This window comes from Macaca nemestrina, chromosome 15, assembly GCF_043159975.1.
Source record: "Macaca nemestrina isolate mMacNem1 chromosome 15, mMacNem.hap1, whole genome shotgun sequence".
Lineage (NCBI taxonomy): Eukaryota > Metazoa > Chordata > Mammalia > Primates > Cercopithecidae > Macaca > Macaca nemestrina.
The window spans coordinates 31,566,386-31,581,516 of NC_092139.1; the positions used below are offsets into that span (position 1 = coordinate 31,566,386).

Sequence of the window (15,131 nt, forward strand, 5' to 3'; positions counted from 1 at the left end):
CTTACGACCTAAAGCAAAGGTAAACTTTCTTGAATAACAGATTCTATACCAACTAGGCAACCTCTGCCCAGGATGAAAGTTGGATTTTTCAAAAACCTCTAATTTAATAGTTCAGCATTTCTTTTTACCTGATGGCTTGTGTTTCACAGCAGTTTTTAAAGACTGCTTATTCAACTATAGCTGCATCCTATATCCCAGCTATGGAAAAAAAGTAAATCTTAGTTTTTTTGCCAGTTGTTTCTGTATTTAAAAAAAAAAAAAATCAGACTTCTGCTGGGCAGGTTTAGAGGTTTATTATCAGTCTATGCATAACTAAAGTTCAAAGCAAATTCAATTTTGCTTAAGGGAACATTGTAAAGTAACAATTCTTGGTATTACATGCCTCATATGATCCATTTCAAACCATAGAGAATCACACCTTTGTGTCACTGTTTCAAGAGACAAACAGAGTTTTAGCTCTTTAGGTAAGATGTCTAAGCTTGAAATTATCAGGTTATAGACACAACACATTTATCGGTGTCTCTTGGTAGGTTTGATTTTTCTTTTGTTTAAAACAAAAGATGTGTTAATTGCAGCTAATTTTTAATTAGTGTTTTTTTATGAAGCTACCCAAAAGTTTTAAAATTCCAATATATTTTCCCATGTTTAGGGGCTGAAAGAAGTGACACTTCTTGGTCAGAATGTTAATAGTTTTCGGGACAATTCAGAGGTCCAGTTCAACAATGCAGTGTCTACCAATCTCAGCCGTGGCTTTACCACCAACTATAAAGCCAAGCAAGGAGGACTTCGTTTTGCTCATCTTCTGGATCAGGTCTCCAGAGTAGATCCTGAAATGAGGATCCGTTTTACCTCTCCCCACCCCAAGGATTTTCCCGATGAGGTGAGCATCAGGTTAGCTGTGACAAACTGAAATTAGTATTCTTGAGCATGCCAAAGGCTGGACCTAGTAGGGAGGCAACAGAGACCTGGAGTCCTGCTCAGGGATCCTGTGGGGTATTGCTGCATCACCCTCTGGATCTGCTGGTCCTTTGAAGATTTAAAGTCCACCAGTGTCTGGGCATGGGGCTCATACCAATAACCTCAACACTTGGAGAGGTTGAGGCAGGTGGATTGCTTAGGCTCAGGAGTTGGAAACCAGCCTGGGCAACATGGGGAAACCTTGTCTCTACTGAAAATACAAAAAATTAGCTGGGTGAGGTGGCATACGACTGTTGTGCCAGCTACTTGGGAGACAGAGGTGGGAGAATCATTTGAGCCCAGGAAGTCAAGGCTGCAGTGAGCCAAGATCGCACCACTGCACTCCAGCCTGGGTGACACAGCAAGACCGTGTCTCAAAAAAAAAAAGTCTGCCAAGGTGGGAGTGGAGGTAGGACTGATATTCAGCGGAGGTTAAGACCGCCTGCAGGACTGTGAGGGCTATACAGAGAGGGTTCGTTACAAAGTGGGCAGCTGAGTGGTAATAATGGTGATGGGGTGGTAATGGTGGTATGGGGCGGACAGGAAGGAGGTGGTGTGGTGCTCTGGGAAACAGCCCAGACTTTTGCCTCAGACAGACCCAGGTTCAAATCTCAGCTCTTCCACTGCTTTACCAGCAAGCATGTGATGTTTTCAGCTTTTCACCTTTATCTGTAAAATGGGGTTAATAAGGCGTTAACAGTTACCTCCTGCTATGGGTTGTTGTGAAATAGATACAAAGGCATACCTTGTTTTATTGCACTGTGCAGATACTATGGAGTTATTTTTAACAAATGGAAGGTTTGTGGCAACTCTGAGTAAGTCTGTCAGCACCATTTTTCCAACAGCATGTGCTTACTTCACGACTCTGTGTCATATTTTGGTGATTTTCACAGTATTTCAAACTTCATTATTATTATGTCTGTTATGGTGATCTGTGATCATTGCTGTTTAATGTTACTCTTAAAATTGTTTTGTGACACTGTGAGCCACACCCACATAAGACGGCGACCTAAACTGATAAATGATGTGTGTGTTCTGACTGCTCCACTGACGGCCATTCCCCCATCTCTCTCCCTCTCCTCAGCCCTCCCTATTCCCCGAGACACAACAATATTGAAATTGGGCCATTTAATTACCCTACAGTGGCCTCTAAAGTGCTCAAGTGAAGGGAAGGGTCGCACAGCTCTCACTTGAAATCAAAAGCCAGAAATGTTTAAACTTACTGAGGAAATCATGTTGAAAGCCAAGCTAGGCTGAAAGGCCTCTTATGCCAACCAGCCAAGTTGTAAATGCAAAGGAAAAGTTTATGAAGGAAATTAAAAGTACTACTCCACTGAACACATGAATGATAAGAAAACAAAACAGCCCTTTTGGCTGGGTGTGGTGGCTCACACCTTTAATCCCAGCACTTTGGGAGGCCAAGGTGGGCAGATCATCTGAGGTCAGGAGTTCTAGACCAGCCTGGCCAACATGGCAAAATGCTGTCTTTACTAAAAATAGAAAAATTGGCTGGGTTTGATGGTACACACCTGTAATCCTAGCTGCTTGGGAGTCTGAGGCTGGAGAATTGCTTGAACCCAGGAGGCAGAGGTTGCAGTGAGCCGAGATTGTGCCACTGCATTCCAGCCTGGGCAATAGAGTGAGTCTTCATCTCAAAAACAAAAAAACAAAAAAACAAAAAAACCCACCAACCCAAACCAGCCTTTTTGCTGATATGGAGAAAGCTTCAGTGATCTGAAGAGAAGATCAAAGAAGCCACAGCACTGCCTTATGCCAAAACCTAATCCAGAGTAAAGCCTTAGCTCTCTTCAGTTCTCTGAAGGCCAAGAGATGTGAGGAAGCTGAAGAAGAAAAGTTTGAAGCTAGCAGAGGTTGACTTACAAGGTTTGAGGAAAGAAGCCATCTCTCTAACATGAAAGTGCAAGGGGAAGCCACAGTGCTGATGTAGAAGCTGCGCAAGTTATCCAGAAGATCTAGCTAAGATCAATGATGAAGGTGGTTCTACTAAACAACAGTTATTCTGTGTAAATGAGCCGTCTTCTATTGGAAGAAGATGTCATCTGGGACTTTCATAGCTAGAGAAGAGTGTCAGTGCCATTCTTCAAAGCTTTAAAGGACAGGCTGACTTTCTTTTGTTTTCTTTTAAAAAAAATTAGAGATGGAGTCTTACTGTGTTGCCCAGGCTGGTCTTGAGCACCTGACCTCAAGCAGTTCTCCCACCTAGGCCTCTCAAGGTGCTGGGATCACAGGCGTGAGCCACTGCGCCCAGCCAGACTCTCTTTAGGGGCCAGGGCAGCTGGTGACTTTAAGTTGAAGCCAGTGCTCATGTGCCATTTTGAAAATCCTAGGGCCCTTAAGAATGATGTTAAATCTCTGCCTGTACTCTATAAATAGAGGAACAAAGCCTGGATGATAGCACACCTGTTTATAGCATGATTTACTGAATATTTAATTTTTAATTTTTTGTAGAGTTGGTGTCTCCCTGTGTTGCGCAGGCTGGTCTCAAACTCTTGGACTCAAGTGCTCCTTCTACCTCATTCTCCCAAAGTGCTGGGATTACAGGCATAAGCCACTGTGCTTGTCTAGTTAACTGAGTATTTTAAGCTCACTGTCGAGAGCTACTGCTTAGGAAAAAAGATTCCTTTCTAAATATGACTGTTCATTGACGATGCACCTAAGTCATCCCAGAGCTCTGATAGAGATGTACAGAGAGATTATTAGTGTTGTTTTTATGCCTGCTAACACAATATCCATTTTGCAGCCCATGGATCAAGGAGTAATTTCAACTTTCAAGCCCTATTATTTTAGTTTTTATATAAGATCGATTCTTATTTAAGAAATATATTTCAGGCTGGGCGCGGTGGCTCAAGCCTGTAATCCCAGCACTTTGGGAGGCTGAGGCGGGCGGATCACAAGGTCAGGAGATCGAGACCACAGTGAAACCCCGTCTCTACTAAAAATACAAAAAATTAGCCGGGCGCGGTGGCGGGCGCCTGTAGTCCCAGCTACTCAGGAGGCTGAGGCAGGAGAATGGCGGGAACCCGGGAGGCGGAGCTTGCAGTGAGCCGAGATCGCGCCACTGCACTCCAGCCTGGGCTCCAGCCTGGGCAACAGCGTGAGACTCCGTCTCAAAAAAAAAAAAAAAAAAAAAAAGAAATATATTTCATAAAGCTATAGCTGTCATAGATAATGGCTTCTCTGATGGATCTGGGCAGAGTAAATTGAAAACATTCTGGAAATAGTTCATCATTCTAGATGCCATTAAGAACATTAATGATTCATGGGAACAGGTCGAAATGTCAACATTAATAGGAGTTTGGAAGACACTGATTTCAACACTTGTGGATGATTTTGAGGGGCTCACGACTTCAGTGGAGGAAATAACTGTAGATGTGGTGGAAATAGCAAGAGAACTAGAATTAGAAGTGGGGCCTGAAGATGTGACTGAATTGTTGCAATCTCATGGTCAAACTTCAATGAATGAGGAGTTGCTTCTTATGAATGAGCAGAGAAAATGGTTTCTTTTTTTTTTTTTTTTTTTTTTTTTGAGACGGGTCTCACTCTGTCGCCCAGGCTGGAGTGCTGTGTTGCAATCTTGGCTCACTGCAACCTCTGCATCCAGGTTCAAGTAATTCTCCTGCTTCAGCCTCCCAAGTAGCTGGGATTATGGACACCTGCCACCACGCCCAGCTAAATTTTTGTATTTTTAGTAGAGATGGGGTTATGCCATGTTGGCCTGGCTGGTCTTGAACTCCTAACCTCAAGTGATCCACCCACCTGGGCCTCCCAGAGTTCTGGGATTACAGGCATGAGCCACCGTGCCTGGCCTGAAAATGGTTTCTTGATATAGAATCTACTCCTGGTGAAGATGCTATGGATATTATTGAAATGACAACAAAGTGTTTAGAATATTGCATAAACTTAGTTGATAAAACAGTGGCAGGGTTTGAGAGGACTGCAGTTTTGAAAGATGTTCTATTGGGGTAAAATATTATTATAGAATAAATATTCTGTTGTGGGTAAAATACTATCAAACAGCATCGCATGTTGTAGAGCAGTCTTTCATGAAAGAGTCATTTGATATGGCCGACTTCATCGTTGTCTTGTTTTAACAAATTGTCACAGCCACCTCAACCTTCTGCAGCCACCACCCTGATCAATCAGCAGCCAGCACCATTGCTCACTTGAAGGCTCAGATGATCGTTAGCATTTTTTTTTAGCAATAAAGTATTCTGAGGGTGGGTGTGGTGACTCATCCCTGTAATCCCAGCACTTTGGGAGGTTGAGGCAGGAGAATCACTTGAGCCTAGGAGTTGGACACCAGCCCAGGCAACATAACAACTTTATAATTTTTATTTTTATTTTTTTTTGAGACTGAGTCTTGCCCTGTCGCCCAGGCTGGAGTGCAGTGGCATGATCTTGGCTCACTGCAACCTCTGCCTCCCAGGTTCAAGCAATTCTCCTGCCTCACCTCCCAAGAAGTGGGGACTACAGGCGCGTGCCACCGCGCCTGGCTAATTTTTGTGTTCTTGGTAGAGACGGGGTTTCACCATGTTGGCCAGGCTGGTCTTGAACTCTTGACCTCGTGATCCTCCCGCCTCGGCCTCCCAAAGTGCTGGGATTACAGGTGTGAGCCACTGCGCCTGACCCTATAATTTTTAAATAAAAAAATTAGCTGGGCATCGTAGCACATGCCTGTAGTCATAGTTACTTGGGAGGCTGCAGCAGGAGGATCGCTTGGTCTAGGAGTTCAAGGTTGGGGTGAGCTATGGTTTCACTGCACTCTAGTGAGGGCGATAGACTGAGACCCTATCTCAATATATTTAAAAAAATTTAAGTATAATGAAATTAAGGTATGTACATTGTTTTCACTTAATGGACTGCAGTATAGAGTAAATATAACTTATTTGCACTGGGGAACCAAAACATTTGTGTCACTCACTTTATTGTAATATTCTTGTCATTGTGGTGATCTGGAACCAAACCTGTGATATCTCTGAGGTATGCCTGTATTGTGTCAAAGGTACTTAGCACAGGGCCTGGCATGGAGTAGGTAAGCCTGCATCTGAAACCTTCTATTGGAGGTTTTTGGTTTCAGTGAAATGTCTTTCTTTTGGCCCCCACTTTCATCTTTTTTCCTCTGGATTGTCTTCTTATTCAGTTGTAAAAGTTCTTTATATATCCTTTAATTTTTTGACCACTGCAAAACGGCCTTTCTTGCAATGGAGGAGAGAGACTGGGCTCCATTCTCTTTATGTTTTCTTTTCTTTTCTTTTTCTTTTTTTCATTCTTTTTTTTTTTTTTTTTTTTTTTTTGAGATGGAGTCTCGCTCTGTCACCCAGGCTAGAGTGCAGTGGCGTGATCTGGCCTCACTGCAACCTCTGCCTCCGGGGTTCAAGTGATTCTCCTGCCTCAGCCTCCTGAGTAGCTAGGATTACAGGTGCACACCACCATGCCCAGCTAATTTTTGTATTTTTAGTAGAGACGGGGTTTTACCATGTTGACCAGGCTGGTCTCAAACTGCTGACCTCAAATGATCTGCCCAGCTCAGCCTCCCAAAGTGCTGGGATTACAAGGGTGAGCCACCACGCCTAGCCTCTATGTATTCTTGATTCAAATCCTTTGTCAATATGTTTTCAAATATTTTCCCCTAGTATCAGTTTTTTGATGGCATCTTTTTTTTTTCCCCCTTTTTTCTTCTTTTAAAAATTAAAAAAAAAATAGACCCAAGGCCTTGCTGTGTTGTCCAGGCTGGTCTTGAACTCTTGGCCTCAAGCAATCCTCCTGCCTTGGCCTCCCAAAGTGCTGGGATTACAGAGGTGAGCCATGACACCTGGCCTGATGGTATGTTTAAAAGTGACTAGTTGGCCGGGCGCGGTGGCTCAAGCCTGTAATCCCAGCACTTTGGGAGGCCGAGGCGGGCGGATCACAAGGTCAGGAGATCGAGACCACAGTGAAACCCCGTCTCTACTAAAAATACAAAAAATTAGCTGGGCGCGGTGGCGGGCGCCTGTAGTCCCAGCTACTCAGGAGGCTGAGGCAGGAGAATGGCGTGAACCCAGGAGGCGGAGCTTGCAGTGAGCCGAGATCGCGCCACTGCACTCCAGCCTGGGCAACAGCGTGAGACTCCGTCTCAAAAAAAAAAAAAAAAAAAAGTGACTAGTTTGGGCTGGGCCTGGTGGCTCACGCCTGTAATCCCAGCACTTTGTGAGGCTGAGGCAGGCAGATAACTTGAGGTCAGTATTTCTAGATCAGCCTGGGCAGCATCGTCTCTGCTAAAAATACAAAAATTAGCCAGGTGTGGTGGTTCGCACCTGTAATCCCTGCTACTAGGGAGGCTGAGGCAGGAGAATCGCTTGAACCCAAGAGACAGAGGTTGCAGTGAGCTGAGATGGCACCACTGTACTCCAGCCTGGGTGAGGGAGTAAAACTCTGTCTCAAAAAAAAAAAAAAAGAAAGTGACTAGTTTGTTGTAAGCTAGATGAAAGAAGTGCCATTTTTGCCTTCTTTGCCTGCTGACCCTAGTGTCAGCACTACCTGTATTCAGCTCCATGGCTTTAATCTGACCTCTGCTTGCTTGCTTCTCTCTACTCTTTAATTTTTTTTTTTTTTTTGAGATGGAGTCTTGCTCTGTCACCCAGACTGGAGTGCGGTGGCGTGATCTCGGCTTACTGCAAGCTCTGCCTCCTGGGTTCACGCCATTCTCCTGCCTCAGCTTCCCGAGTAGCTGGGACTACAGGCGCCCGCCACTACGCCCGGCTGATTTTTTTTTGTATTTTTAGTAGAGACGGGGTTTCACCGTGTTAGCCAGGATGGTCTCGATCTCCTGACCTCGTGATCCGCCCGTCTTGGCCTCCCAAAGGGCTGGGATTACAGGCGTGAGCCGCCGCGCCCGGCTTCTTCTCTCTACTCTTTGAAAGCAGAGATACCATTAGGTGAAATGTCTGGGACAACAGAAGGGGGCTTGAACAAAAGTGAGGGAATAGGTGATTTGTGTGTTTGGTTTAATTAGCCTCTTTATTATGTGAAAATTAACCTTGGAGGATACATAGTAAGAGCGGTATTGCTTTCTGTAAGGTTCTTTGGTGAGATTTTGATTACCTATAATGTGTTCTGTTTCATCAGGTTCTGCAGCTGATTCATGAGAGAGATAACATCTGTAAACAGATCCACCTACCAGCCCAGAGTGGAAGCAGCCGTGTGTTGGAGGCCATGCGGAGGGGGTCAGACTTGCTTGGAGAGGGGGCATCCCCCACTTTTCCATGTTTCCTTAATGACCAAACAGTGTCTTTGTTGCCAAGAACCTAGCGTAGTGTGTGGCACACAGTAGCTGCTCAGTAAATATTTATTGTATGACTAAGCCACTGGGCACTGGAGTTTGCTTCTGCTCACTCCATAAGCAAAGGCTAAGGACTGGTCACCCATTTTCACCGTGTAGTTTAAAAAACGTAAATATTTACTGAGCAGCTACTGTGTGCCAGTGAGTATTTATTGTATGACTAAGCTATGGAGCACTGGAGCTTGCTTCTGCTAATTCCATAAGCATAGGCTAAGGACTGGGTCACCCATTTTCACTGTTTAGTATGTTTTTTTAAATTAAGCATCTATGGTGTGGCACACTCTGAGATTTTAATTCTTTAATGTTAACATTAAGGTTTTGTTACATCTTAGAATTTAAATGTCACTCTATGTGTTCACTTTGAGAATAATAAGTATTACACAGATGAGACTGAAGGGAGAATGTGTCTCAAGGCAAGCTGTATGGAATTAGTGCTTTGTCTTTTTCCACAGGGCATAGTGTTCTAGAGGTCCTCTAAAATGTTTAATCTGGAGGCCGAGGTGGGCAGATTGCCTGAGCTCAGTAGTTTGAGAATAGACCAGCCTGGGCAACATGGGGGAACCCAGTCTTTACACACACACACACACACACACACACACACACACACCCCTGCCTGGGCAACATGGGGGAACCCAGTCTTTACACACACACACACACACACACACACACATCCCTGCGCAACATGGCAAAATCCAGTCTCTACACAAAACCCCCTGGGCAACATGGCGAAACTCAGTCTCTACACACACACACCTGGGCAACATGGCGAAACCCAGTCTCTACACACACACACAACACACACACACTAGCTGGTGTAGGTGGTGCACATCTGTGGTCACAGCTGCTTGAGAGGCTGAGGTGGAAGAATCACTTGAGCCCAGAAGTTTGAGGCTGCAGTGAGCTGAGATTGTGCCACTGCACTCCAGCCTGGGAGACAGAGTGAGACTCTGTCTCAAAAAAAAAAAAGTTTATGTCCTTGAAATAAAAATCCATAGGCTCTAGATTAGATTAGAAGATACAGCTTGGATCAAAAGGGCTCTTTTGGATACTTTAATCTACTTGTGTGCCCTGCCATGTGGATGAGAAGTGATTACACGTGGGAATTCATAGTGTTATCTTTTTGTAGCATTCATTTAAAAAGATTGGATTTATGTAGGCCTTTTCCTTTTGTTCTTTATTGCAGATATTCAAGAGAAGCTTATGTGGAGTTAGTTCACCATATCAGAGAATCTATTCCAGGTACATTTAAGAAACCCATTCTGCTGTGCATGTTACTCTACCAGTGACCAGCCTTGTTGTTAGATACAGGCAGCTGTCATCACCTTTGGCATTTCCTTGTGACACAATTTCTTTTTTCTTTTTTTTTTTTTAAAAAACGGAGTCTCGCTCTGTCGCCCAGGCTGGAGTACAGTGGCCGGATCTCAGCTCACTGCAAGCTCCGCCACCCGGGTTTACGCCATTCTCCTTCCTCAGCCTCCCGAGTAGCTGGGACTACAGGCACCCGCCACCTCGCCCAGCTAGTGTTTTGTACTTTTTAGTAGAGACGGGGTTTCACCGTGTTAGCCAGGATAGTCTCGATCTCCTGACCTCGTGATCCGCCCATCTCGGCCTCCCAAAGTGCTGGGATTACAGGCTTGAGCCACTGTGCCTGGCTGTGACACAATTTCATACTTCTTGTGCTCTTCTTCTTTCTCTTTCTCTCTCTTTGTATTCTTTCTTTTATGTGTTTCTGACTTTGTGTTGTCTTAATCCTGCTGGAAATACTCAGGTATGGATGACCTTGTGGTCTCGAGGCTATAGAAACTCCTTTTCTATGGTCTTTGTATTTCTGGACATAGAGGAAAGACCTTATCTCATCTTGTACGGTGACAAAGTTATGTCTAAATTAGTTCTGATTTGAGAGCAATTGATATCTTTTAAAATGTGTACTTTTTCTAACTAGCTTTATGGCAACTTATTACTGTAAATTTTAAAGATAATTCCTTTCATATTATCTTATTCTATATTCTCCTCTGTCCTCTTCCTCCTAATAAAATAGTCTGTAGTCTTTTAGTTTAGATTTGGTTGTGGGTGTATACATTTTTCCCAAAATTTCTAACTGGTTTTTTTTGTTTTTTTTGTTTGTTTTTTGTTTTTTTGAGATAGAATCTTGCTCTATTGCCCAGGCTAGAGTGTGGTGGTGCAATCTCGGCTCACTGCAGCCTCTGCCTGCCTGGTTCAAGCGATTTTTTTTTTTTTTTTTTTTTTTTTTGAGACGGAGTCTCGCTCTGTCGCCCAGGCTGGAGTGCAGTGGCCGGATCTCAGCTCACTGCAAGCTCCGCCTCCCGGGTTCACGCCATTCTCCTGCCTCAGCCTCCCGAGTAGCTGGGACTACAGGCGCCCGCCACCTCGCCCGGCTAGTTTTTTTTTTGTATTTTTTAGTAGAGACGGGGTTTCACCGTGTTAGCCAGGATAGTCTCGATCTCCTGACCTCGTGATCCACCCGTCTCGGCCTCCCCAAGTGCTGGGATTACAGGCTTGAGCCACCGCGCCCGGCCGGTTCAAGCGATTTTTGTACCTCAGCCTCCCAAGTAGCCAAGACTATAGGCTACCACGCCCAGCTAATTTTTGTATTTTTTTTGGTAGAGACGGGTTTTACCATGTTGCCCAGGCTGGTCCTGAACTCCTGACCTCAAGTGATCTGCCTGCCTCAGCCTGCCAAAGTATTGGGATTATAGGCATGAGCCACTGCACCCGGCCTAATTATTGTAACTTTTATGCACAAAGACTTTCATTTTGTTGGGGCAGGGTAATGCGGAGTCTAGGTATGTGACTATGGGCGAAGCTCCACTGTTACAGGCTGTGTGGTAGCAGATAAGTGACTTCATTTCTTTGGGCTGCAGCTTTCTCATGTGTAAAATGGAGTTAATAGTACTCACCTCATTGGGTCATTGGAATAATTTTTTGGGGGGTGATAGGCTCTCATTCTGTCGCCCAGGCTGGAGTGCAGTGGCATGAACACAGTTCACTGCAGCCTTGACCTCCCTGGGCTCAGGTGATCCTCACACCTCAGCCTCCTGAGCAGCTGGGACTACAGTTGAACACCACCATGCCTGGCTAATTTTTGTATTTTTTTGTAGAGATGGGGTTTTGCCAGGCTGGTCTCGATCTCCTGACCTCAAGTGATCCGCCCACCTCAGTCTCTCAAAGTGCTGGGATTACAGGGGTGAGCCACTGCACCCAGCCACTACTACTGTCTTAAATGACCGTTGTATGAAACCAAATTCAGAAATATATTTTTGTATGAAACACCACAAGCTTTTCACTGGTAAAAACTGAAGGACTGAAATGAAAATGTGGACTCCTACTGTGTCCCTAAATGCAGCACTGGAAGTGGAAATACCTTTTCTAGTGCTTAGGGGAAATGTAGGCCAAGAAGCTGGTCTCTGTCATGGAATGCTGTGGATGAAGAGGCCCATCTTGCCTTACTCTGTACTGACTATTTGTTTTACTTATGCATGGGCTGAATGTCCTAGGGAGGGCCTTACAGTTGCTATCCCTCCCTTGTAATTCACATATGCCAAAGGCCTCCCTTGAAGGTAAACAGCAGTGACCTGTCATCCTTTGCTGTGTGTCACAGGTGTGAGCCTCAGCAGCGACTTCATTGCTGGCTTTTGTGGTGAGACGGAGGAAGATCACGTCCAGACAGTCTCTTTGCTCCGGGAAGTTCAGTACAACATGGGCTTCCTCTTTGCCTACAGCATGAGACAGGTGAGTCCTGGGGTTGGGGAGCACTGACATCATTCCTGACCAGTTTGGAGGTGATTGTAGAGATCCGGGCAGAAGAGAGAGTGGTGGCAAGGCAGTCCTTGAGAAACCACAGGCTCTTACGATTCACTTCCTTTCATTTTTCTAGTCCACTCTGTCTACTCTTTGAAATAGTTCAGCAGTTTGGTGATACATGATTACTGTGCCAGTATTCCTCTTCATTAAAATATTTTAACATTATGTTTAGATTGTTTACAATTTGAATATGGAAGGAGAAAACCTTTTCTTTATAAGAAATCTAAGATTGTTTCTTAACATGCAGAACTCCTTTTTGGTTTGCAGGTGTGATTTATTTTACCGGGGCCCCTGGTCATCTTCGCAACCATCCTCAGTGGTTCCTCATTTCTGTTTTCCTAGGCAAGTGAACTCACTTGGAAGCTTCCCAAGAAACAAAACAGATTCCCGGGAAAACACAGCAGAAGGAGATTAGGAAAGGAGAGATTAGTGCACTTTTCCTGCAGAGAAGGATAGTCCTGGTTGACTGTCATTTTCTTGATTGTAGGCATGGATTTGCATGGTTCACTCCTCATTCCCTCAGTCACCTTTGTGGCAGTGTGCTTGTATTTGGGCAGGAGATTGAAGGCCCCTGTGGCCAGGGGTCTCAGAAAAGCTGGCTGACGAATGACTGAACCCATGACTTCATTGTCATTGTTACTGAGCTGCCATCAACCAAACTATTTTTTTTGTTTTTTTAAGAAGCAGTGTCTTGCTCAGGCAGTCCTTCCCCCTCGGTCTCCCAAAGTGCTGAGATTAAAGGTGTGAGTCATGACACCTCGACTAATTCATTTGTTTTAAAGCCACTGCATAGTGTTCTGTGGACAGCGTAACTGTGCCGATGTATGTATCTATTCATGTCTCTTTTATTGTTTTGGAGAGATGAAGCTTCAGAGGAACTGTTAGTTTCTATTTTGCTTTGTTTCCATGGACATCACAAATATGCAAGAGAAATTCTTTTTTTTTTTTGAGACAGAGTCTCGCTCTGTCGCCAGGCTGGAGGGCAGAGGTGTGATCTTGACTCACTGCAACCTCCACCCCTGGGTTCAAGCGATCCTCCTGCCTCAGCCTCCTGAGTAGCTGGGATTACTGGTGCATGCCACCATACCCGGCTAATTTTTGTATTTTTTAGTAGAGACAGGGTTTCACCATGTTGGCCAAGATGGTCTTGCTCTCTTGACCTCGTGATCCACCCAGCCTCCCAAGATAAATTCTTTTTTTTAATTTTTTGAGACAGAGTCTCGCTCTTGTTGCCCAGGCTGAAGTGCAATGGCATGGCAGATCACCGCAACCTCTGCCTCCTGGGTTCAAGCTATTCTCCTGCCTCGGTCTCCTGAGTAACTGGGATTACAGGCATGTGCCACCACGCGCGGCTAATTTTGTATCTTTAGTAGAGACAGGGTTTCTCCATGTTGGTCAGGCTGGTCTCCAACTCCTAACCTCACGTGATCTGCCAACCTTGGTTTCCCAAAGTGCTGAGATTACAGACGTGAGCCACTGCACCTGGCCTGAGAAAATCTTTTTAATACTAGGATCGGTAGAGGTGGGAGGATCACTTAAGCCCAGGAGTTTCAGACCAACCTGGGTAACAGGGAGACCCTGTCTCTACAAAAAAAAAAAAAAAAAAAAGCCAAGCGTGGTGGCACATGCCTGTGTTCCCAGCTATTTGGGAGGCTGAAGAGGGAGGATCACTTGAGCCTGGGAGGTTGAAGCTGTGGTGAGCCAAGATTGTGTCACTGTACTCCACTTTGGCAACAGAGTGAGACCCTATCTCAAAAAAAGAAAAAAAAAAAAATCCTAGGGATGGGAAATGGGTTTTCAGCGTGTGGGAGAAGCATCCTATGGTCAGTGAATATGAATGTTCACTTTGGGACTGAATTCCTAAGTTAGGGTTAAGGTTACAGGAACTTAATCAAGAACTTAGTGAATGAGAGCAAGCACTCAAATTGTGCCTCTGCCACTTAATAACTGTGTGACATTGGCTGGGCTCGGTGGCTCACGCCTGTAATCCCAGCACTTTGAGAAGCCAAGGTGGGCAGATCACGAGGTCAGGAGATCGGGACCATCCTGGCTAACACGGTGAAATCCCGTCTCTACGAAAAATACAAAAAATTCGCTGGGCGTGGTGGTCCCAGCTACTCGGGAGGCTAAGGCAGGAGAATGGCGTGAACCCGGGAGGTGGAGCTTGCAGTGAACTGAGATCGTGCCACTGCACTCCAGCCTGGGCTACAGAGCGAGACTCTGTCTCAAAAACAAAAACAAAAAACAAACAAAAACTGTGTGACATTGGGCAAATGTCTTGGTTTCCTCATCTGTGAAATGGGGATAACATTAGTACCAACCTCATAGGGTTGTTCTGGGGATTAAGTAAGATAATATGTTTAAAGCAGTTACAGTTGTGTTTCATGCATAGTAAATGCACAACAGAGGTAAGTTATTGTTGTTAGTAGACAGAATGGAGTGAACTCTGCAATATTTTTAGGATTCTCCATTTTCCTCTGTGGATCTTTTCTTCAAGGCAGACTGGTTTGAATGTCCAGACTTTGGTATATAGATACTCCTTTTATTCCATACTTTTGTCTAGCTCAGTGGTTCTCCAGCTGTACTGAGCATGAGCTCATGCCATATAGATATATATACACACTGTGGTTTTGAATGATTTAAAGGCATTTTAAGGATAAATTCCCTTTTTTCTTTTGGACTAGGTAATACATGCTTGTAGTATAAAATTCAAAAGTTTAAGTGGTGTACATGAGTAGTTCTTCCTTCTTCCTAGGTTGCCTAATGTTTTAGTTCCTTCCCTTAAGGCAACTACTCTTCGCAATTTCTTTTATAACTTTCTGAGGATATTTCATGTTTTCATAAGCATGCCTGTATGTATTCTGTCTACACTAAAGTTATATGTGTTCATCTGTACTTTGCTTATTTCAAGTAACAGTAGATTTTGGAGAACAATCCACATTAGTACATATAGAACTATCATTCTGTTTAATAGCTGCACAATATTCCATTGTATAGATAAACCATAATTTCT

General features: G+C 44.5%; 1 protein-coding gene across 4 annotated transcripts in view; it reads left to right on the plus strand.

Annotated features, from left to right (window-relative positions):
• Window positions 1-15,131, plus strand: part of LOC105496216 (CDK5RAP1 mitochondrial tRNA methylthiotransferase) — a 44,916-nt gene that overhangs the window by 21,428 nt on the left and 8,357 nt on the right. For all 4 annotated transcript variants that reach the window (XM_011766406.3, XM_011766404.3, XM_024797425.2 and 1 more), the window contains exons 8-11: window positions 650-880; window positions 8,083-8,180; window positions 9,480-9,535; window positions 11,916-12,046. In XM_011766406.3, coding sequence (XP_011764708.1) covers window positions 650-880; window positions 8,083-8,180; window positions 9,480-9,535; window positions 11,916-12,046 — 516 coding nt within the window. The remainder of the gene's footprint in view (window positions 1-649; window positions 881-8,082; window positions 8,181-9,479; window positions 9,536-11,915; window positions 12,047-15,131) is intronic.